Source organism: Alligator mississippiensis, chromosome 1 (assembly GCF_030867095.1).
Source record: "Alligator mississippiensis isolate rAllMis1 chromosome 1, rAllMis1, whole genome shotgun sequence".
Classification (NCBI taxonomy): domain Eukaryota; kingdom Metazoa; phylum Chordata; order Crocodylia; family Alligatoridae; genus Alligator; species Alligator mississippiensis.
The window spans coordinates 128,064,586-128,087,096 of record NC_081824.1 but is presented as its reverse complement, the minus strand read 5'-3'; the positions used below and the strand labels follow the sequence as shown (position 1 = coordinate 128,087,096).

Genomic DNA, 22,511 nt, shown 5'->3' with positions numbered 1-22,511 from the left:
AGAAAATGAAATGTAGGCATAAAGAAAATACAGAGAAAGCAAAAGCATTTTGCTATGTATACAGTAGGAGAGAAAATTTAAGTTTTCATTCACTCAAGCAATATAGTGAATCTGAAAGTCTCTTTATCCAGGCTGGAGTTGTGACAGCCTAGCTGAAGAATGGCTAAAGCAATCTGGTAGCTATTTGCTGTCAGAGCAGGATTTGCTTGTTTTGAAACACAGGCTGGTGGTACAGAGGCACTTAGTTTGAGAAATGATGCCACAAAGATAGATAGTTCAGTATTCAAAACTGTCTTCACCAAGAAATTAAAACATAAAAACAACCAACCCTTACTGATTTACAAGTCTAGTTAGCATTTTCCATAGATGTGCGGTCACAAAACCATCTAAATGAAGCCTATTATTTTTATGCTGCAGAATCATCAGAAAATATCTTTCCAGCATGCGACTCCACAGGTCAAGGGGATCTCTGGAGCACAAGTCACAGACTGCTAATCTAATACGCGCACATTTTTTTTCCTCATTTCTCTTTATCTTTAGCATAGCCAAAGTGCCATTCTAAGGGTTTCTGGGCCTCAAATCATATATTTCAACTTCCATAATGCAGCACGAAATGTTTTATTACTGCAGCTCAATATTATTTTTTTAATTGAAATGCTAATTTCTAAAATGAAAATTTAAAAAAAAAAATCTCATTCATGAGTAACACTGGCTTCATTTGTCTGTTGGAAGGGGACTCCCTCCATGCCCTTATATTGTGTATGATTGGGAAGAACATCATTCTGAATTCAATAAATGTAATATTTTTATTATTACTATCATTTAACATTTATACTGTGGTAGTCCCGAAAAGTTGGGCCATTTTGTGCTCAAGTAACAATACCTGATATGAGCTACAGGTCTGCACTCTCTACAGGTACACAAAGAGTATGAGTTACTACAGTCTTGTTTCTTCAGCTTAAGCTTTTATCTCTAGAGGTCTTCCACACAGTTCCCCTACACATGACCAAGTTGGCAACTGTCATAATAATGTATAAGATATCAGTCACTGCCATACAAGAAGTTACAACTCAAAATACACATGAGGTACTAATAAGGCTGGGTCAAGATACAGAGAAGATCCATTCACAGGGATTGCCAAATAATGACTCTGCTTAGAGGTACTGTTTCTTCAGTTCCACTCTGAACCTCACACTGATTTTTTTTTTCTCTCTCTCTTTCTTGGTAAGTGTTGAGCCAAGTGTGTGGACTGTTCTCAGGAACTTCAGGAAACATGAAGTAACTTTGGGAAGCACCAAACTGAGTGACTCAAACAGGACAGAAAGCAACATGCTGTTTCCTTGCACAAAGGACATAAGAAGAAAAGGAGGACAACAATCTGCTCCTGTTTTGTACCAAGTTTTCAAAAAAGGATGCTACAAAACTGTTATAAAGGCATATTTGTTCCTTCTCTCCAAGTGTTCTCCTTTCTAACCTCAAGGCTAGGCTAATGCATTATGCTCTACAGAAGGCTACCTTTGAAAATGGTATGGAGGCTACTGTTGATGCATAATGCAGCAGCCTGCCTTCTGATGGACTGCATTACCAGAAGCACTTAACTCCATTTCTCCAGTGTTTGCACTGGCTCCCAATAGTGTTCCAGGTGCAATTCAAGGTGCTGATTTTGACCTACGTGGCTCTAAACGGTCTGGACCTTACATACCTAAGGGACCACCTTCTCCCTTGAGCTACAGCATGATCCCTAAGGTCGGCTGGAGGAACCTCTTGCGAGAGCAACCTGTTGAACTCCCTCCCTTTGAAGGCTGCCAGACTGTAAGCTTGGACAACTTTTGGAAATGCTGCCAGAACTTCCTATTTGGGCAGGTATTTAGCAAACAAAGCTAGGCTGAGATGTTTAGCGGGTCTCTTTTACTTTGATATCGCAGACGTCCTTTTAAGTTGTTTTGTTCTCTCACCCTCAGTCACCCTATGGCTTTGTTAGGATGGACAGCATATACATTGCATAAATAAAAATAAATAACTACATTTCTCAGTCCTGTCAAAGATAAGTTTCATGGACTGCTGATTATTAAATGAACACTAGAGGGAGATATTTGTTAGACTTTGGTTTCCCAGCAGCTTTGTAAACTATTACGCATTTTAAGTGGAAAGAGCGATTTTTTTTTCTAGCTGTTCTAGATATTTTGACAATCCACCAAACCAAAGAATGCAAAGTCTGCCAAAAAGGACTTTCTTGAAAAAACAACAGATTTATTTTGGCCAGAGTCAATTCAAAGCACAGCTGTACAACTGCATGTACTAATGAACTATAGAAAACTGGTGAAGAACGACAGCAGGATCTTCTACAATAGCGATTCTCAACCTCAGAGTCGCAAACTATTTGGGGCCTGTAGCACTTACAATTGGATTACAGGTCCCACAGCCATTCAATTACCAAAGATGGGCTTGGACTGGAAGTAAAACAGTTACTTGCCAGCCAGGAGTTTGATCATGAACCCAAAAATGAGGTCACAGCCCAAAAGAGACTGGGAAGGTTTTCTATGGAAATATCTATTCATGACTACAAAGTGCATCAGTTTGCTTAGGATATGCTCGAAGGAGCGGGGGGACAGAAGTTAGATCCATAGAGGGGGCAAGTGTTGCGTATGTTGATTTTTGTAAGGAGGAAGGCAGGGTATATTTGCACCTTACAGACTAACCAAAGTAGATACATTTACAAGCTTTTGTGAGCTGAATCTCACTTCATCAGAAGCTATAAAAGAAAATTTAGAAAGCAGATTATAAGAAGGAGATAGAACCTGGAATACAAAAGACAAAGGCGGGGGAGAGAGGGAGGGGAAGAATTCAGTTTTATCAGGCGTTCAGGTTAGGAAGTAAACTGCAGTTTAATTCTAATTTAGTGTCAGGAGCCTGTGCTCTTTTGTTCTGTAGAAATCCAAAGATATAATAATAATGATATATAGAGAGAGGTACAAATACACATAGAATGAGTAAAACCATCAATCATATACCTTTACTGAATAGTTACTTAAAAGGTCCTTAGATCACGCCTTTATGGTTAGATTTCTATATAAGACATTTTACAGTCAGGTATTCTTTAAGAACAAAGGAATTGTTTTACCATGCTATACCCTGGGGAGAAATTTCTTCCTGACCCCACCAGGCTTTCAGAGGATGCCTTGAAGTGTGAGGATCAATATTCCTTATAATTTTTATCACAGTTAGTATAATTTGCTACAAACCTTGCCTACCTGCTCTGAGAGAGAACTGCTATATTTTTTAGACATCCTTTTCTTCATGGTTTCCTTTACAGACTTCACTTTTTTGCCAAGGGATATGCGGGAGGCAGAGGGTGATTTGATCACTTCTTTGTAAACAAAATCTCCTTCTTTGCCCTGCAAAATACAATACGAAGTTATGTCTATAATTTAAAAAAGCAAACTCTTTCCTGTCTTCTACTTCTCACTCCAGCCTTCATGGAAAGGTATCCAGGGGAGACCCTGAAAGACAGTATAGTGGTCAGTTCATTGCTGTAAGCTTCACCAGGTAAATTTCCTCCACCCTAACCTGAGAATAAACAGAGAAGGATATGCTGGGGTAGTAGGCAGTATTTGGATACATTCTTCCCTTTGAATTTCTACTGAACATTCAATCAGTTAGGGAAAGCTATTGCTGGATGTCAGATGCTTCAGATAAAACATACCACTGTAATCCTGTCTCCAAAGCCCTTTTTTTCAACAGCAGGCACAGTAATCATGGCCTGGGCCAACTAATTATCTGGCTAATTCTGTTCTGGCTGCCTGAATTTTATTTTCAGCTGGATGTGGTGCATTTAACTTCCCTCTCTAAACTGCTATGCAGTTTTAAAGTAAGTTGTTAAAGCAGCAGCTGCATCCACCCAACATGTGAGGTGGCTGCACTGAAACAGTAGACAAAATAATTCTTGCATAGACAATTTGTACCATCAGTCTATAAAGCACATTATTTCTTTACATGGCTCCCAAAACTATATTTTTATATTCCATAAAAAGTGGAAACAGGGAGAGATCACCAAAGATGAATATACCTCCTCTGCTCGTGCTTGTAGGGAGGCAGTTAGATGGGCCAAAGCTACCATGGAGCTGAGGATGGCAACCCAAGTAAAAGACAACAAGAAATTGTTTTTTAGATATATAGGGAGTAAAAGGAAGGCCCAGGGAGGAATAGGACCCCTGCTAAATGGGCAGAAACAATTGGTGACAGACAGGGGGGACAAGGCTGAACTCCTCAATGAGTTCTTTGCCTCAGTGTTCCTAAGCGAGGGGCACGACAAGTCTCTCACTGGGGTTGTAGAGAGGCAGCAGCAAGGCGCCAGACTTCCACGCGTAGACCCTGAGATGGTGCAGAGTCATTTGGAAGAACTGGATGCCTTTAAGTCAGCAGGCCTGGATGAGCTCCATCCGAGGGTGCTGAAGGCACTGGCTGACATCATTGCAGAGCCACTGGCGGGAATATTTGAAAGCTCGTGGCGCACGGGCCAAGTCCCGGAGGACTGAAAAAGGGCTAACGTGGTCCCCGTTTTCAAAAAGGGGAGGAAGGAGGACCCGGGCAACTATAGGCCAGTCAGTCTCACCTCCATCCTTGGCAAAGTCTTTGAAAAAATTATCAAGGCTCACATTTGTGAGAGCCCGGAAGGGCAAATTATGCTGAGGGGAAATCAGCACGGGTTCGTGGCAGGCAGATTGTGCCTGACCAATCTAGTTTCTTTTTATAACCAGGTTACGAAATGCCTGGACACAGGAGGAGGGGTGGATGTCGTATACTTAGACTTCAGGAAGGCCTTTGATACGGTATCCCACCCCATACTGGTGAACAAGTTAAGAGGATGTGACTTGGATGACTACACAGGCCGGTGGGTGGCGAATTGGCTGGAGGGTCGCACCCAGAGAGTCATGGTGGATGGGTTGGTTTCGACCTGGAAGGGTGTGGGCAGTGGGGTCCCGCAGAGCTCGGTCCTTGGACCGATACTCTTTAATGTGTTCATCAGTGACTTGGACGAGGGAGTCAAATGTACTCTGTCCAAGTTTGCAGATGACACAAAGCTATGGGGAGATGTGGACACGCCGGAGGGCAGGGAACAGCTGCAGGCAGACCTGGATAGGTTGGGCAAGTGGGCAGAAAACGACAGAATGCAGTTCAACAAGGAGAAATGCAAAGTGCTGCACCTAGGGAGGAAAAATGTCCAGCACACCTACAGCCTAGGGAATGACCTTCTGGGTGGCACGGAAGTAGAAAGGGATCTTGGAGTCCTAGTGGACTCCAAGATGAACATGAGTCGGCAGTGTGACGAAGCCATCAAAAAAGCCAATGGCACTTTATCGTGCATCAGCAGATGCATGACGAATAGGTCCAGGGAGGTGATACTTCCACTCTATAGGGCGCTGGTCAGACCGCAGTTGGAGTACTGCGTGCAATTCTGGGCGCCACAATTCAAGAGGGATGCGGATAACCTGGAGAGGGTCCAGAGAAGGGCCACTCGTATGGTTAAGGGCCTGCAGACCAAGCCCTACAAGGAGAGACTAGAGAAACTGGATCTTTTCAGCCTCCGCAAGAGAAGGTTGAGAGGCGACCTTGTGGCTGCCTATAAGTTCATCACGGGGGCACAGAAGGGTATTGGTGAGTATTTATTCACCAAGGCGCCCCCGGGGGTTACAAGAAATAATGGCCACAAGCTAGCAGAGAGCAGATTTAGATTGGACATTAGGAAGAACTTCTTCACAGTTCAAGTGGCCAGGGTCTGGAACGGGCTCCCAAGGGAGGTGGTGCTCTCCCCTACCCTGGGGGTCTTCAAGAGGAGGTTAGATGAGCATCTAGCTGGGGTCATCTAGACCCAGCACTCTTTCCTGCTTATGCAGGGGGTCGGACTCGATGATCTATTGAGGTCCCTTCCGACCCTAACATCTATGAATCTATATTACAGAGGCATCAGTAGCAACTTCATTGCTAGGGCTGCCCTGAGATTTGGCACTTGAAGCAGGACTAAAATTCATTTCATTCCATAATGATAAAATGTAATGTCTAATTTGATACACTGACTCTTTGGAGGATAATTGAATTTATCTTAGAACCAAAAACACCACACATGGGTAAAATACCACACAAAGCCGGTCTAGACAAAACTACCTTTTTCTTCAAAACTGAGTCTATAAGGCCTACACTCCTTTGACCTTTATTTCCTTTTGTGAAAATTCTCTTTAAAATGTTACGAAATCTAACGGACAGTTAACAGCGCTACCTTTTCCCCCTTACAGGGTCATTTATAAAGATAACCTCACTGCTGAATTTATTTCTTCTTTGGGCCAGTTTAAAAATCTTTTTTCTTTGCCTTCTGTGTCCTGAAAAAACATTAAACTAATGCCATTAAAATGTTTCAGCAAATCCACTTGATCTGCATGCATTATTATGGTGTATTATGTCTCTCTCACTGTTGGTGGGAGAGGAAGCATAACATCCAGATTTCACAGTTTCCCAGAGCAAAGTATGATGTGTATGAAACATACAAAACCAGCTGAAAGATACACATCGTGTGTTTATAAATCAAGGGTAAAGAAGAAATAATTGCAGACATAGTACGCTAATCCTAAAGAATCTAATCCTTTTTATTCATCAAACATGCCTGTAACAAGTTGTTTTATGATTTAGACCAGATTAAAGTTTATAACAGACAAAGACCAAGGATGACTAAGGTTTTTCTGAAGAAAAATTACATCAGTAATTTCATACAGGACACTGAATCATTCCGTTTTTATACAATTGTTACTTCTTGGCTACAAACCTCATAAGAACAAGTTTTGGATCAAAGCAAGCAGCTTGACTGGACAAATTCTTATAGTGGTTTTACTGTTTATTATGGCTGGACCCTGATCCATGACTGCAGCTCCTAGACATTTTGATAATACAAGTAATAAATAACACTAGCAGTTTTCATCTAAATTAAAATCAAAGCTCATCACAAGTACTAAAAAATGTAAGTTTTCTGCACCATTATGAGATGTAAGCGACTGTATCTGTTGTAGAGATGAAGCACACCTATCATGTGACTAGCTGGAAGTGACACTATGAGTGAATGGGAGGGCTAGGAGCAGAGTACAGATCTGTCCCCTACTCCTATGCTTGAAGCCCTGATGCAGTAGATAAACTAATGCATACATCCATGGATATGGGTGGATATATTATTCATGGGACTGAGAAAGCTTCTGGTTAACGCAAATACAAAAATACTGTGCGCTGTGTGCTTCTTGGATTGTCAAACTGCTATTGTGGAGCTAAACTACATTTAAAAGCAACATAAATACCCACTGTGCTTTTTGTCTTCTACAAGAGGAGCTTTCTATTATTTCAGGCCTGGCCCTTCCTGCCTCATACTCACCATATGGTCAGTATTGTTTCCAATATGCAGAGATCGATTTGTCAAGTCAAATCCTCCAAAGCTGCAGGTTCTCTGTGGAAAGGACAGGTTGGTATAGAAACAGTCTCAGGATAAACAATTAACTCACTCATGCATCTTCTCCCACTTGGAAAAACAATACTGAAAACACAAACATGTGCAAAAATGGAAACTTAAAAGGAAGGATGAGAAACCAAAAGTACACGCATTACTACCGTGGATCATGAGTAAAGAATCAGTTATCTTTGCACAAGCCCTTTGGGCCTGGGCCTGCTTCCTCTGACTTGTCTAGTCTAGACTCTATTAAACAAAATTTTGGGCCTTAGAAAACTGCTCCTTTTTTACAGCTAGTGCTCCAATTTGCTAGCAACTTCACCCTTGCATTCCAACAGCCCCTCAAAACCAGCCCAGAAAGGTACTGGGAATCTGAGGGGAATCCAATCCTCTTAACACAAGTTGTGAGCACCTTCTGGAGGTAGCTCAAACCCATTAAACTTCTACCAGAATCAATGGAGAAACTAACCTACTGCAGACTTAAGCCCTTGGTAGGCTCTACCAACAAACCCTGCCCAGCAGTCAAAGAAGGAGTATGCACCCCACCGGCATTATTCTTAGAAAGCACTGACTTCAGTTTAGACATCTCTCACCACCTCCTTAGTGGTACAAGGCAGCTTTGTTACTTCTGGGAGAGAAAGTGGGTTATATTTACAATGGCACAATCAACTCAAAGGAATGACTCACTTGCTGCTCCCCAGTCTTGGCCAAAATCACTGGTGCATTTATCATAATCATCCTGTCTCAGAACAGCAGCATTATGACACCACTACTCTCCCCCCAAGACAAAGCAATGGACTGACCATCCAAACTAAGTAAGGTCACATTTCCATGGCAAGAATCAAAGTGCTCAGGTCTGGTGGGTGGGCCCTGCATCAGCTAGAAGAGGACTAGCTCCTTAAAAGTCAATGGGGATCCAACTGCTGCCTTTCAATCCACAGAGGTCAAGCTGTTAAGCTATTTTTCCCCTGAATGACTAGCTGCACAGTACAGTAATTACCTTGCCCTATTCTAATGATTTTGTGCTTTTAGATGCTCTTTGCTGACAGAAGCCTTATGAGACAATACCTGAAAACAAGCATGCACCTATCACTATTTATTTATACAGCATTCATAGAGAGCTTTGATAGGGGATGTGCTGACAGGTTTAAAATGATTTATTTATAGTCGGCTATAAAGAAGTGGGAAGAATATCTGAAGAACAATGATAGGAGCCAGCGCACTGTGTATTTTTAAGGGCTGATGTACATTTTTGTGAATTCAGTGGGCATTAGGTCAGGTCCACAGCAGCTGGTACAGATTTGCCCAGTGTACACTCAGGACTAGTTAAAAGCCCTTATAATAAAGTAACACTTACAATCACCTACATGACCCAGTGAGAGGCACAGAGACTGTACTGCCCAGAAACAAGACCCACATACTACCTGACCCAGTAAGCAACTAAGTTAATGGGTCTAATTAGAAAAAAAACCTTAGCTTCATTTCTAATCAGCACACAGAAATAATAACTTATTTTTTCCTAAAATCATGCTTTGCTCCTTAATTTTTGCTCTATCTTGTGCATATTCAGTGATTGTTTACATCTTTTTCTTCACTGTTCAAACTTTTACATGCAAGAAAGGTGGTGGCAGTAGCCTACCCCGTGGCTCTTTTAGAACCCAAAGGCAATGAATACCATCCTTACAGCCCTGGAAACAGTGCTACTGAAAAACCTAAAGATGCAATAAATGAGAGATTTGTTTATTTTCAGGACCCTCACCCACTGCAGAAAGATACCACAATGTGGAAGAGCTTCTTTGCAGATATTGCTAGCTACATCTTGATGGCAGTGAGTAAAGTATAACTTTAAAAAACTAGTTGCTGAAAGCATCTTAAATCACTATTTAGTCCAGAGTTTTTCCATGTGAAGGATATTGGGAACCCTGGACTTCTTCAGTGGAAGAGTGACACAGCAGAACAACAAATATGGAGAACTCCTTAAAAAAAGGGGTGGCAGACTGAGACAAACTCAAAGGACCAAGGCTTTGCTCCTGTGCTCCCATGGCATTCAATGTCAAGACCCAGCCCCAGGACCACTAGCAAATGCTTTTTCCTTCAAGCCATACACTGCTTTCTGGTGAACTAGGAGAAAGGGGACAACAGAAAAATCTAAGGAAGAGGTTCCCAAACTTTTTCTTATTGCATACCTCATTCCAGATTTACTGGCTGCCTGCATACCCCTACCAGCATATGTTTTATATTTTAATCCAGCAGTTCCCAAACTCTGACAGATTGTGCACCACCAATTTTAAATGATATAACCTTAAATATCACCAGCAAACTTTTGTCATATAAAGTAATTATAATAAATCTGTTAATGCATACCACTGGTGGTACCCATACCACAGATTGGGAAATTGCTGTTTTAACCCCATAAATGCCAATTATTATTATAATGAAAATTAAATCTGCCATTACACAGTTTCTCCTGTAAAAGTACCCCCTAGAGATGTTTTGTGTAACCCCAGGAGTACACGTACCACAGTTTGGGAACCCCTGATCTAGGGTGCAAAGGAAATAAGGAGAATAGAAGACACATCAGGGAGACTCAGAGCAGAAGCCCAAACAAGCTAAGACAACCTTTTTTGCTCCTGAGGCACTCAGCTGCAAAAAGCAAAGGGGACTTCACCAAAAAAAAGCTTAGAAACAGATGATTGTCCCACTGGTAACAAAAATCAGCTCAGAGCCTAAGTCATAAGAATGGCTTTCAAGCACTATGTATAAAAAGCAATGCCCCAATCCTACTAGCACCAGTAAGATCTGTTTAAGAACAGCACATTTTACCACGTGTATGGGAACCTTCCATAATGAGGCCATTCAAACTACTCCTACACTGCAACGGTGAATCCAACACTAGCACATGAACAAAGAACAAGAATGACAAGACATGCACTGAGCCAATGGTTTTTAAACAAGCCAGAAAATCTGCTGTAGGAATCTTCCCTGAGAAAAAACAGTCTTTTGGTTACACAGTATTTGAGCAGTTGCATCACATTAAACATTCTGATTGTTCCAATATGAAAAAAGACACGTATCCTTGTAAATCTGGAACAGTCAACTTTCACTTTCTGGTTTCTTTGATAACTTTTGATAAAGTGGACCAAATGAAAAGGTCTGTGGATGAAGAGAGGAATATTCAATGGAATGGCCATGCACTCAAAAAATATACCAGCATTTTGGGACGAAAGAAAAACTGACATGATTTAAAATTTCCACGTGTGACCAGATCACTGAAACAGATGTAAATGATGAAAACAAACTGCAAGACAACACAGAGCGACCATTTCCACTGAATACAAAAGCATGGCAATTTCTCTGAGGTTGCAGCAAGTGTTATGTTGTTATTAAGAAGGAGAGAAAGTGTGTGAAGGGAAATAAAAGTTTATTAGCAGTCTTAAATATAGTTTCTTTAAACCTAAGGTAAGCAGTCACTCCCTCCTTCCACAAGTTTCTTCTTTTAAAGAGCCCGCAAAGTAGTTAATTGGTAAGCTCTCCCTTTAAACTCAGAAGAACGCTTTTTTCCTTCTCCAGCTGTATTTGTGTGAACAAGTTCAAGTCAGATAGTTCTCATAGAGCTTCCAGAGAGATTACCATGGGGAGACTACTCTCAAGTTGCTAAAATACTAAACGACTGATCCAACAGAGGTAGTATCTGTATTTACCAGAATATACTCTGCATCAAAGGATGTTTCTAATGAAACTGGCTTTGGTTCTTTTTTAGAAGGTAAGAGGAACCAGTGGATCTATCTTGCTTGTCCCCTGACACCCCTCAAAGATTCAATTCACAGACGAATATCACCAGTCGAAATGTCATTACAGAAAATAATTTGAAAACAGAGAATAACATTGAAAAAATATCTGTTAGTCTATGCAGAAGCACTAGTGGGATAGCCAGGAGAAACTGTTATTTGTACCTGGCAGAAATAAAGTATTGCATCACTAAAGTGGGCATCAACCAGATGTAAGTATGGAATATCAATCCGGATCAACTCCTACTGGTGACTTAATTTGTCAGACACCAAGGATATGACTATGCAGTTCTTCTACCAAAATAACTCATGCCTTAAAAATTTAACTTCATGAGAAGTCTACCAAAATATTCTATACAATCTATAACTGGAGGGAATATGTTGCTTGAACGTATGAGCCTAGACATTACCAACCACCACTCCTTTTCTTCAGAACAAGAACATATATCTATACTGCCAGGACAACAAGCTGGCTAAGACTGAGACTACGGATGGTGCTGATAGAAAGTTTTTAGGGAATTTAAGACTGTCTACACTGAGTGAAGAGGGTTCAGTCACTCTGCTGAGATCCACCCATCTGTACACATCAACCTCAGAAATGAGGTGGTAAGGACACCTTTATGGGGATCCCCAACACTGGGGCTTCTGGTGACAAGAACAGTGACTTGGTGCGTCTCCATGGTGTCCTGGGGATGCATGAAGCTTATTTCCTTGGCATCACAACCAAACATCTTTTTGTCTATACTGCTCATAGTTCACATATTCTAGGAGTTTTGCAGCCAAAAAGAGCAATGGCTGGTTTGGGGATTTGGAGCACAGCTTAACTCACTTTACTTATTTCCTGTTGTACTTGGCTGACCAACCCTTCTCTTTTCCATATCACTATGTTCCCTTCATGTCATGCTCAGGAAGTAGAAGCAGCAACCAGGCATGGTGCAGAAAGGACCCAGAGCATTATCAGGCTGAGAAGACAAGTTTGGGTGGGGGGGAAGCAGCAGGCAGGAGTGGACTCCCTGCCTCTCTGAGTGCTTTGCATGTAGGAGGTAAGCTACTGAGCTGAGTGAGCTGCGTTAGCAGCTGAGAAGAAAAACTGGAGGGTGGGGAGAGCGGGAATGAGGGCAGTACAGAAAGCAGAAGGAAGCAGAGAGAGAGAAGCAGGGTACTAAGAGTTTTCCATGTCTCTAAAGGGTTTACAATAGCCCACAATCATCTGACCCCAGCACTCTTTCCTGCCTATGCAGGGGGTCGGACTCGATGATCTGTTGAGGTCCCTTCCGACCCAAACATCTATGAATCTATGACAATATTTTCTTTAAAAGAATGCAGGACTAATTTTCAGAACAGTGGGGGAACACTGTTGTATTGCTTCTCTTTTAATGTCCATTTCTGAGCTTTAAGAAAAACCTTTTCTTGTCACATTTGCTATTTCTCATTGAGATGCTCCTGGCAGATGGGAGCTCAAGGAGACTTTTTCACTGGGGACTGGAATACCCTCCCCCCCTCCACATCTCTCTCATGTTTAAAATCTTCTGCCAGTAAGTAAGAAGTGAAAGCATTGAACCAAAGGGTGTAGCTTAGGGTAGAAAGCAGCAATGTGGCTGACTGCAACCTCAAAGAAATTGGAAGGCCTCTGTTATGACAGCTCTTTGACTCACAGACTTTTGGTGGATTCTCAAGAGAACCCTTTTAGTGCAGCGGTCCACTGTGGCAGCCCACTTCCTCTTGGCTTCCTCATCTTCCTCCAGCAGGCATCTCCTCAGGTCCTGTTTGTCAGCCTTGCTCAGGGTCCTATCAGTGACAGGGCGCACCAGCTGTGATAGGTTGAGGTGGCTGTATAGGCTTCTCTCCACCACATAGGTGATATTGAACTCGCTGACAGAAGTACGACCCCGTAGCCTTCTGTTTGGGAAGCCACAACCTCCTCCTCCTTTGGCTTTGTGCCGGAGCAGCTGGAGGTCACAAGTTGTGGGACATGCTCCTTTCCTAGCAGGACGCTGGCAAAGAAAAGCTCTGGAACAGGAATAGTTAGCATCCATTTTCTTCAGTCGGATCTGCTTCCTGACACTTTGAACCTCCTCCAAGGACACCAAGAGATGGTGCTTGTGCCTGTTGTCATAAAAGCAAACACTTTCAGTACTTACCCCATGGCTCAGGGAGCCAAGGCTCTTCTTCATTTCCCCATCTGTCAAGGAGCGGCAAACTTTCTGGGTCTTTTCTTCTTCTGGGTAAGAGAAAAATGTCCCAAGTTTCTTGGGGGGCTTAATAAGGCCACGACCGTCATTTTTGCTGAAGGTCTTCACCAGCTTCCGATTAGCACCCCAGGTATCTAGACTGCTAGATGAAGGGGAAGTAGTGAGTGAGTCTGAATCATCCTCTGGCTGCTTCTCACAGGAGCCATCATAATAGAATTGCTTCTTGTGAACTCCAGAATAAAGTGCCGATCTGTCATCCAGTATAGGAGAGCTGTCGAGTGAGTGCTCTTCCACACCTACAGGGGACAAAGGCAGCATAATGCATGTCATCTTTCACACTTATCTTCTAATTTACTCATACATTAATGTCTCTTCCCCTGCAGCTTGGCATAGGAACATTCATTTCCTTTAATTAAAACAACAACAGACATGCCTTTAAATTGAAAATAATTATAATAATAATAAATTCTACCTATCGGCTGTGATGCACAGGAGCCCCTACTGCATTTGCCGATGGAGTGTGTTGTAATGATTTCACCCTCCTCCTACTTGCTAAGTTAAAATTCTAGGATAACTTAATAAGAAATAGTGGTATGGACTATTTTCAAAAGGCCCCAATTTAGGCCTTTTCAGCATTTAAAACATTGCTTTTCCTCCAAGTAGTGTCACTACTAAAACCCTTGAAAAGCTGAAACAAATATTCATTGCCTAGCACAAAATATTCTCTCTCTAAATGCCTACAAACATTGTTTATATATATTAATAAGATATAATAATAGTGATAAAATATTTAGCATTTACACAGTAGTTCTCATCCATCATTTTCACCATTCTCATGAAGATACAGGAGGTATTTTCTCTATCTTAAAGATGTGGTAGATGAATAGAAATGCAATATTTTGCTCTAAGTGCACAGCAAATCAGTGGCAGAGCTGGGATCAGCCCTTCAATCTCTAGTATGTTCCCTGTTTGCCAGAACTTGTTGCCCCTATGCTGGGTTGTTATTGCTTCTCCGTCTATTACATTATCAGCAAGGGGCCAAAATATGCAATAGCCTAAGTGCAGGGGTGCTCAAACTTTTGGCTCCATGGGTCAGGACCAATCTGTGGGCCAGATCAGGCTCCGTGTGCCAAAATCAGGCCCTGTGCCACCTCTGCCTAGCCTTGCACACCAGGATTGGACCCCATGCAGCCCCAACTGTGGGTCCCCACAGGTCCAGAAATTTGGCAGCAGGGCAACGGCAACTAGCTGTTAATACCCCGCTGCTACCTAACTTTCAGGTCATGGGAAGCTCCGTGAGCTGCATCTGGTCCAAGAGCCAGTGATTGAACACACCTACCCAAGTGAATTCCTAGAGATGTCTGTTCAATTAAAGATGGCAGATTTTGATTAAAAAAAAAAAAAAATTTAAGAAAATAGCAGCCCTGAAGCATAGAGTGTGGAGGAAGTCTCATCAAAAGTCAACTTTACTTTGAAGATTAATAGAGTAGAATAGAATAGAGAAGGATAGAATAAAGTAGAATAGAAAAGAAATGTTCCCCTGTTCACCCTTGCAAAGCACACTATAGGGGAGAACTCACACCATTTGGTTGGTCCCTAGAGCTCAGATCCCATCGCTGCAATGGGAATACTAAGGACTACAACTGCATTCAGGATTCTAAAAAAGCAAAATACTCCACAACACATTTCAGATTTCCAGTACCCAGCACTACCATAAATACTAGTGTTAGTTCCTGCAAGGTATGCAGCTGAGGTCCAGGAGCAAATGCAAATGCTTGGGCTTCCTGGTGGAAACACTGAGTTCTATTTACATTGTGTTTACTTAAAAGCAGATGTAAGAAAAAAAGTAGGTCACAATGTGGGCGTAGCATCTCATTTGTGTCCCTTTAATGATAGGAATGCGTGTTTTTCAGCTGCTCTCCATCAGCTACATTGTAGGCAGTAAGAGAAAAGAGATGTTTTGAAACTGAATTATTACTTTACAACAACGGTTTGAACAAGACATGGGACTGCTTTTGGAGTAAATGAAGGCAAGCAGAAACCTAAAGACCTTTTCCTACGTAAGGAACAGAGGAAACACTTTTCTAAGTTTTCCTTCCAAGCATCTTTTAAGCCAGATGTCAGATGCAGAGAAAAGGAAAATGTCAAAAAGGAGCATGCACACACTGTACAGGCCTCTCCGCTATACCGGTATACATTTGCAAGAGAGAGAGAGATCCATCCTCCTCAAAAAACAGTTCCATCGATTCTTAGTGAGTGCGCAATCTCTTGCATGCTGTAGCTTACACTGTGCTATACCCATCCCTAGTGCAACTTGATTAGCCTCCATAGTGTTCAGATAGGGACTCACTGATTTTAATCACTATGTAGCTTCATCAGTAAACTATCCTATAAACTAATAAAGTCTAAATCCTAAAATGACTGGAATAGCATACGTTTAACCTGAAAATTCTGTGTTATCTTTAGTTCATTTTGTTGGCAAAAGACACTTGCTGTACACCAGTGGTAAGTAATCTTTTCCTGATGTGGGCTTGGATTAGAGGTAGGTGCGTGAGCAGATGGTAGGACCTCCCTACAACTGGCACGTTTCTCCATAGTGGCCCAGGGACAGCATCTTCAGCTGAAGCCCCCCACAATCAAATACCACCAAAGCCTCATGTCCACAGACCAGATTCAATGGCTCCATGGGCCAGAAGTCGCTAACTCCTGCTGTATCCATATTAGTTAAAACCCCGTACTCTATTCTACCAACATATAGGCAGATAAGGTGAGGAAGGGTGACAAACCCAGCACACTTCATTTTCTGGGGTTTGCTGTTCTAATCCAGATTCTTAAGGACACTTTCACTGATCTGTTCTGTGGTTAAATTAATTTCCTTTCTAACGTAACAGAAAATAAAAGTTCTCACGGGAGCGAGGAAATGTTGGCAAATTACACCAGTCTACAGAGCTAGCCATATGTTTTAAACAACTTAGAAAATATATAATGTGCATCATATGCCTCAGCAAAGCCACCCCATAGTGCAGAGCCATAATGACAATGATATAAATATGAATTCTTCAAAAACACTACTGTGAAAAGATAGCTGAGAACTAGTGGGCATCAATGATTTCACTGTGAAGAGAAAATTAAGATAAAATACCCGTACATTCAGTCATCAACACACACTAGTGACCACCCAAGTTTAAACCGACTAGGATGAAAGAGTCCACGTTAGAAGCATAAGAAGCAGCATCTGGAATTGCAGTGTGCTTTTCTTTAGAAAAACAGAAATGTGTTGGGAAAAATTGGGAAAACGATCTCTGACCTAGGCATGGAAAATTTATCTGGGGAACTGTATTTCTTATTCTAAGTGAACTTATGCTTCAACAAAGGTCATTAAATGTTAACTAATTTCTTAAATCTGATTTTGTTGTTACTGGACCAAATCTAAGAAGTTAGCCATCAAGAGATCTGACATATAGCTTCACATGCTCATACTCTTTACAAAAAAATAGCAAATGTCTCACCTCACGAGCAAACATTATTCTATCAAATTTAAGTACTTGCTGACAAAGGCGTAAGCAGAGTAGCTCTGTGCCTGGGACAGTTGAGATGCGTGGGACAGCACTGGCTGCCATGGTGCTGATGGCAGCAGCAGCTCTTTGTTGCTCCCATCAGACTACTGCTTCCTAAAAGGAGGACTGGTCTAATTGGTTAGGGCCAAAAGATCTTATTTCTATTCTCAGCTCTCACAACAGTATCTTTTTTGGTCATGGTCTTGGACAAGTCACTTAACACTTTCCCTAGTGATCCCCCTGTGGTTCTCAACTGTTTTGACTCGAGGCACCCCCGGTTTGACTCAAGGCACCCCTAATAACCTTTGTGAATTGAGCAATACTCCACTTTCAAAAGTAATATATTTATGACAGTATTTGCCTCCTTGTGGAGGGGCTTGGCAATGGGGGTAGGGCAGCAGCCAGGCAGGTATAAAGCTGAGCCTGCACTTATCTCCTCACAGCTTGCAGACCCTTCAAAAGATCTCATGGCACCCTGACTGAGAATCACTTTCCCATACTGTAGGATGCTGCAGTGATCCTTGGACAGTGTTCAAAAAGTGCTTTGCATTTTAAAATTTTATTCTGCCACAAAAGACTTGAGGAAGAAAGCAAAACTGCTTGAGGAAACCACATAATTCAACCCTGAGTGAAGGAACAGCTTTTCAGCGCTTTCGGGGAGGGGCTCTAGAATAAGGCAAATCTACCGTGTTATCAGTCGTGTTTATTACAACAGTCCAAAGGACCAACCTTGAAAAACAGCCCATTATGCATTGTGCTGTACAAGTGCAAAGCAGCAAAGTGTCCCTTTCCAGAACATTTTACAATCAAAATGGACAGGTAAGACAAGTGTGGGGAGAGAAAAGTGGTGACATAAAGAGAGAGCAAACAATATGACAATATCAAACTTCATATGAATTCCAGGACTCTTGGGTTTAAATAGTATGTCTGCCTCCAGTCCCCTGGGAAAGAATCCTTTAGTGGTTCTGCGTACTTCAGCAAAAAGAGCCATGGGTCCAGAAGTCCTTGAGACATTTATAGGTGACTACCACACCCATACAGAACTACAGTCCACAGTACCAGGAATATGGCTTTGCACTATAGCTGTTTGGACCCAGGCAAGTTTATCCAGAATGTGCAGACCAGAGTTGTGAGTTAAGCATGTCTTCCCTGAAGAGTTAAGGATAAGCGCTTTTGCACTTTCTGCAGGCTTTCCCACTAGCAGCAGTATGGCCCATTGTGAAGCCACGTTGCAAACTCTTCCCCATGCATTCCCCACCAGGACTGCAGAAAGCACAGAAAAGGAGTTAACTACATGAAGCAGCAATTATCCCCCACACAAGAATGTCTGATAGAAATCCCGTAGCTTTGCTAAGGGATGATGCCATGCAGAGCAACTGCTCCACCTCCACCAACCAGCGGCTCCCCTCCCAAATCCCTAGAGCCTCAACTGTGCAATGTTTGTACTGAGGTGTCTCCCAGGATTCAGAAGGAGGGAACAAAGCACAGTGATTCTGTTCCCGTCTTTGTGATACGTTTGGGACAGCAGAATGGGATTTCTTCTAGCTTCATTTCCTCTACAATGTGCAACACAGGGGCTGAAAACACAAAGCCAAGTTCTAACCGCCGGATAAGGGTCACTCCAGGCTCTTTCTGAGGATATTAGCAGACCTTCAGCTCCAGCAGTGACCACATCTGAGATGGCCACTTCCTTCACATTAGAGTCTTAAAAGGGCTGGATAATTCAGCCTTTAGGACAAACAGCACCCAAATTCACAGAAACGCAGATCTGTGGTAACAAGCACAATACTTCTCATTATCCCTTACCCAGAGTTTCCCCCCTTCCTCTCCTCCCCCTCTCCCTCACATTTTTCCACTCAACAGAAAAAGTAAATTTACATATTCATTTATGTGTGAATAACTATATATACTTTGCTTTTACCTTCCATGCTGGGTTTTTTCATTTCTTCCACCCTAATTAGTTTCTTTCGGACTCTGCGAGTAGAATTTACCAGCTTGTGCAATCTCTTAAACTTCACCGACTCCTCTGTTTCATCATCCGATTGTTCTCTTGACTGGCAAAGAAACAAAGGGAATGTTAATAAAGTAACTGTTCCATGGCTTGCTTGTTGAAGTCAAGGTTACCCAGCTCAGCTGCTGCTCAGAGTCAAGGCAGCTCCTGTAACTGGGGTTATATTTTCATCCCGGGTCAGAGCTTAAATTATTGAGGGCTTTTAGAAAAGCGTGACATACCATTTTGATTTCTAAATCTGTTCAATGTAAAGTCCTAGGCACCAAAATGCATTCCTGCCCTTGTCTTCCTTCCCATGCATTGTATAATAACTACTTCCACGTCCCCTTTCAGAACACTTCAGGCAGGGCTCTTTTCCCAGGGCTCTTCTTACCACACCAGTTATGCTTCTGTGGTTTGGGTCAGGCACTGGTCTGTCTGGCCTCTCAAAACGTGCTGTTTAAACCGGGTTATAAACAGCTTCTCCAAAATGAAACTCTATCATTGACTCTTTTTTCCAGTCCTTCCCAGAAAATCAAAAACAGCAGCACAAGGAAAGGGAAGGGAAGGAGGAGACCTCATCCTCTCCTCGTTCATTCGTTACACAATGCCACAGCTACAAAATACTCTTTTCCTCCTCCCCCCTCCCCACGCTCTTTCTGAAGGCTCTCAAGGCTAGGATTAAAGATGGACACAGCATTCCTCTGACACTGACCAAGGGAAAACTCTGACCTTTTCAGATATACAGTACAGTCCATATTCCCCAACATCCCGTTTCATTTTGCATCTGATCCAGTATGTTCAGTTCCAGCTGTTTTCCCTCAAGTATCAAACATTACAGAGACAAAAAAAAATTCCCTCTCTCTAGCAGCAGTGACACAACAAGCTGAAACAATCCATTCCTTGTGAACAAGATGAGTGCTTCAATTTTCGAGCCAGATCCAATGTTCAATATGCTACTTCCTCTGTTTTAATCTGTTTAGAATGTAAAAAAAAAAAAAAAAAAAAGGCGGGGGGGGGAGAGGAGGAGAGACTCCAATTCGTACAGTACAGCACTGGCACTGTACACAGCGCATTCCAGAGAACAGCGCTGACTCCAGCTGGAGTGTTGCGTGGATTGTATACCTTACTTTGTCTGCATTCACAGCCCAGCCAATTCATCACATTCTAAGGTCCTGCACAAAAATCTTAATGTAACTTCCTGTCAATGAACTTCACAGCATCTGAGCTCCCATGCCAGACAGCATCAATATTTTCTTCTCATATTTTAGATTTAAAGAAAACCCACTGACCTGCCTTCATTTAAACCACAGCGTGCTTATAAAAGCTTACTGGCCTATGTATTAGAACGAAGTAACAGAACATATGATGGGCAAGGATGTAGCTGCTCACTGACGTGTACACAAGTACATTTTCAAAGGCACAAAGGAGTTGCCTCAAAGGGATTCATTCTTTTTAAAAGTCACGAGGAACTAGGCAAAGCTTTGACAAATCTACTTCATGGTGTCAAATTTTTCAGCTGGTGCAGCAGATGACATTGCCTGCCAAAATTATTGGGAAATTTGTCATGTGTACCAAAAATGTAATTCTCCCAGGAGGTCCAGGGAAACCAGTGGAGCTATATAAGCAGAGAATTTGCCCCACATTGTCTAATTTACTTATTTGCAATGAAATTCACACCACTGCCAGGCAAAAAGGAGGAGGGGGACCACAGGTCTGATCTCGCATGGCAATTCCAATGGTCCTGAAGACAAGGATAAAATTAGAACGCAAGAATTATCATAGGTACAAACTATACCTGTACTGATGAATGATGACTGGTGCCTCCTGAGACTGAGGGGGCACCATGGCGGTGAGCAGGGATTGCCCGCAGCCACTGGCATCTTTGTTGTCAAGTGGCGACCGCCCACAGCCACCAGCATTGGTGGCGGGGGAGGGAGAGGGTGGTGAGCAGGGACTGCACGCTGCCAGCTGCGTCGGCAGTGCAGGAGAGGGTGGGGATGTGTGCAAGCGGTGACTGCCCGCAGAAGCTGGTGGCAGCTTCGGCAGCAGCCAATCTCAGGGGGGACACGTGCCCCCCCGTGCCTGCCCTACATGTCACCTATGTCTGTACTAGTTACCCCAACCAGAAGTTTATTATTTTAACACAATAATGTAGCATAGCACCAAACTGGTTAAATCAGGAAAAATTGTCCTGTAAGATAAAACTTCAGGTCAGAAACTGGAGCTGGCAGGAGTTACTGAGTGTTGAACAAAACAAACATCCCTTATCAAACATCTTTGGTTTGGAGGAAAAATGGAGATTAGGGTTGAAGCAAGAGCAAGAGATAGGACTTTCTATTCTAAGAGGCACATCCTAGCATGTGACCACCACCAACCTTTCCATGAGTGATGCATTTATTTTAAAACAAATTAGAAAGACATTTAAATGCAATGAACTTCTTAAAAAAGTCATTGCCTTTATTATTATTCCAAATACTCATCAATTCTTTTCATATACTCTTGCTTTTGAGGACACTACTTTAAAAAAATGTGATCTCAGAAAAACTCAAGGGGCCCATTTACAACCATACTTTCTTGGGAAAAGATATGGCAGTCCAAAACAACAAACCTTACCAACATCGCTGTTGTCAATTAAATAACTGTCCTTTCATCATCTTAAGAAGCATAGATTTAATAGATAAGGATGACATTTCTCAAATGCCTGACAACTATATTAGTTATTGTTGTTTTCTAGTAACACTCAGAATGCTTGGTATGGCATAAACAGGTGTGATCCCTGGCACCAAGAGTTTACCCACTCAATAAAACAAGGGAGAACACCCCCCCCCCCCCCCCCGTCCTCTAAAAATTGGGCAGCATCTCCTGCAGTTTCAGCATCATTCCATATTTCTTTCCTTCAAACCTAGGTTATTTTATGGATAGTGAAGGAACACTTCCAAACCTTACTCAGCTGAAAGTTATCAGCTCATATAAACAACGGAAGCCACTGGATAATCCTTTGACTAAAAGTACAGCAAATTCTGAAATCAAGTAGAAGACCATGCAGCATGGAGATGTATACACACACACACATATGATACACTATATATAATACACACGCATGTGCATACACACGCACACACAGCTATCTGCATGTATATGTATGTATCTCCACACTGCATAGTCTTCTGCTTGATTTCAGAGTTTGTTGTCACTTTTAGTCAAAGAATTATCCAGTGGCTTCGTATATCTATATCTATATCTATGTGGGGAAGTAAGATGGTTAAAGAGAGCAGACAGGAGAATGATGGATTCCAAAATGTATGCCATTTATGCCACTAGTTAGGAAATGCCAATTTGCTGAAACAGAAAGTACTTGCAAGGAGGAGTTGGTTGTGATGAATTTCCTATTAAAAAAAATTGGAAAAAACCCAGAAAGTCAAAACATCACATTTTGGCATTTTAAAAATGGAAATTTCTAGTTTTGGTTCTAAGTGATTTTTTGTGGGTTTTAAAACCTAA

At 42.1% G+C, this 22,511-nt stretch overlaps 1 protein-coding gene across 9 annotated transcripts in view; it reads right to left on the bottom strand.

The window, feature by feature from the left end:
- The window catches only part of SASH1 (SAM and SH3 domain containing 1), an 843,969-nt gene that overhangs the window by 29,330 nt on the left and 792,128 nt on the right, over positions 1-22,511 (bottom strand). For 6 of the 9 annotated variants that reach the window (XM_019488349.2, XM_059713862.1, XM_019488351.2 and 3 more), the window contains 4 exons: positions 18,939-19,071; positions 13,410-13,756; positions 7,409-7,480; positions 3,252-3,395 (listed from right to left, as the gene is read on the bottom strand). In XM_019488349.2, the coding sequence (XP_019343894.1) occupies positions 3,252-3,395; positions 7,409-7,480; positions 13,410-13,756; positions 18,939-19,071 (696 nt within the window). Of the gene's footprint in view, positions 1-3,251; positions 3,396-7,408; positions 7,481-13,409; positions 13,757-18,938; positions 19,072-19,249; positions 19,580-19,739; positions 19,932-22,511 lie in introns of those variants that run through there. The other 3 variants (XM_019488352.2, XM_019488354.2, XM_019488350.2) reach the window with 3 other exon arrangements.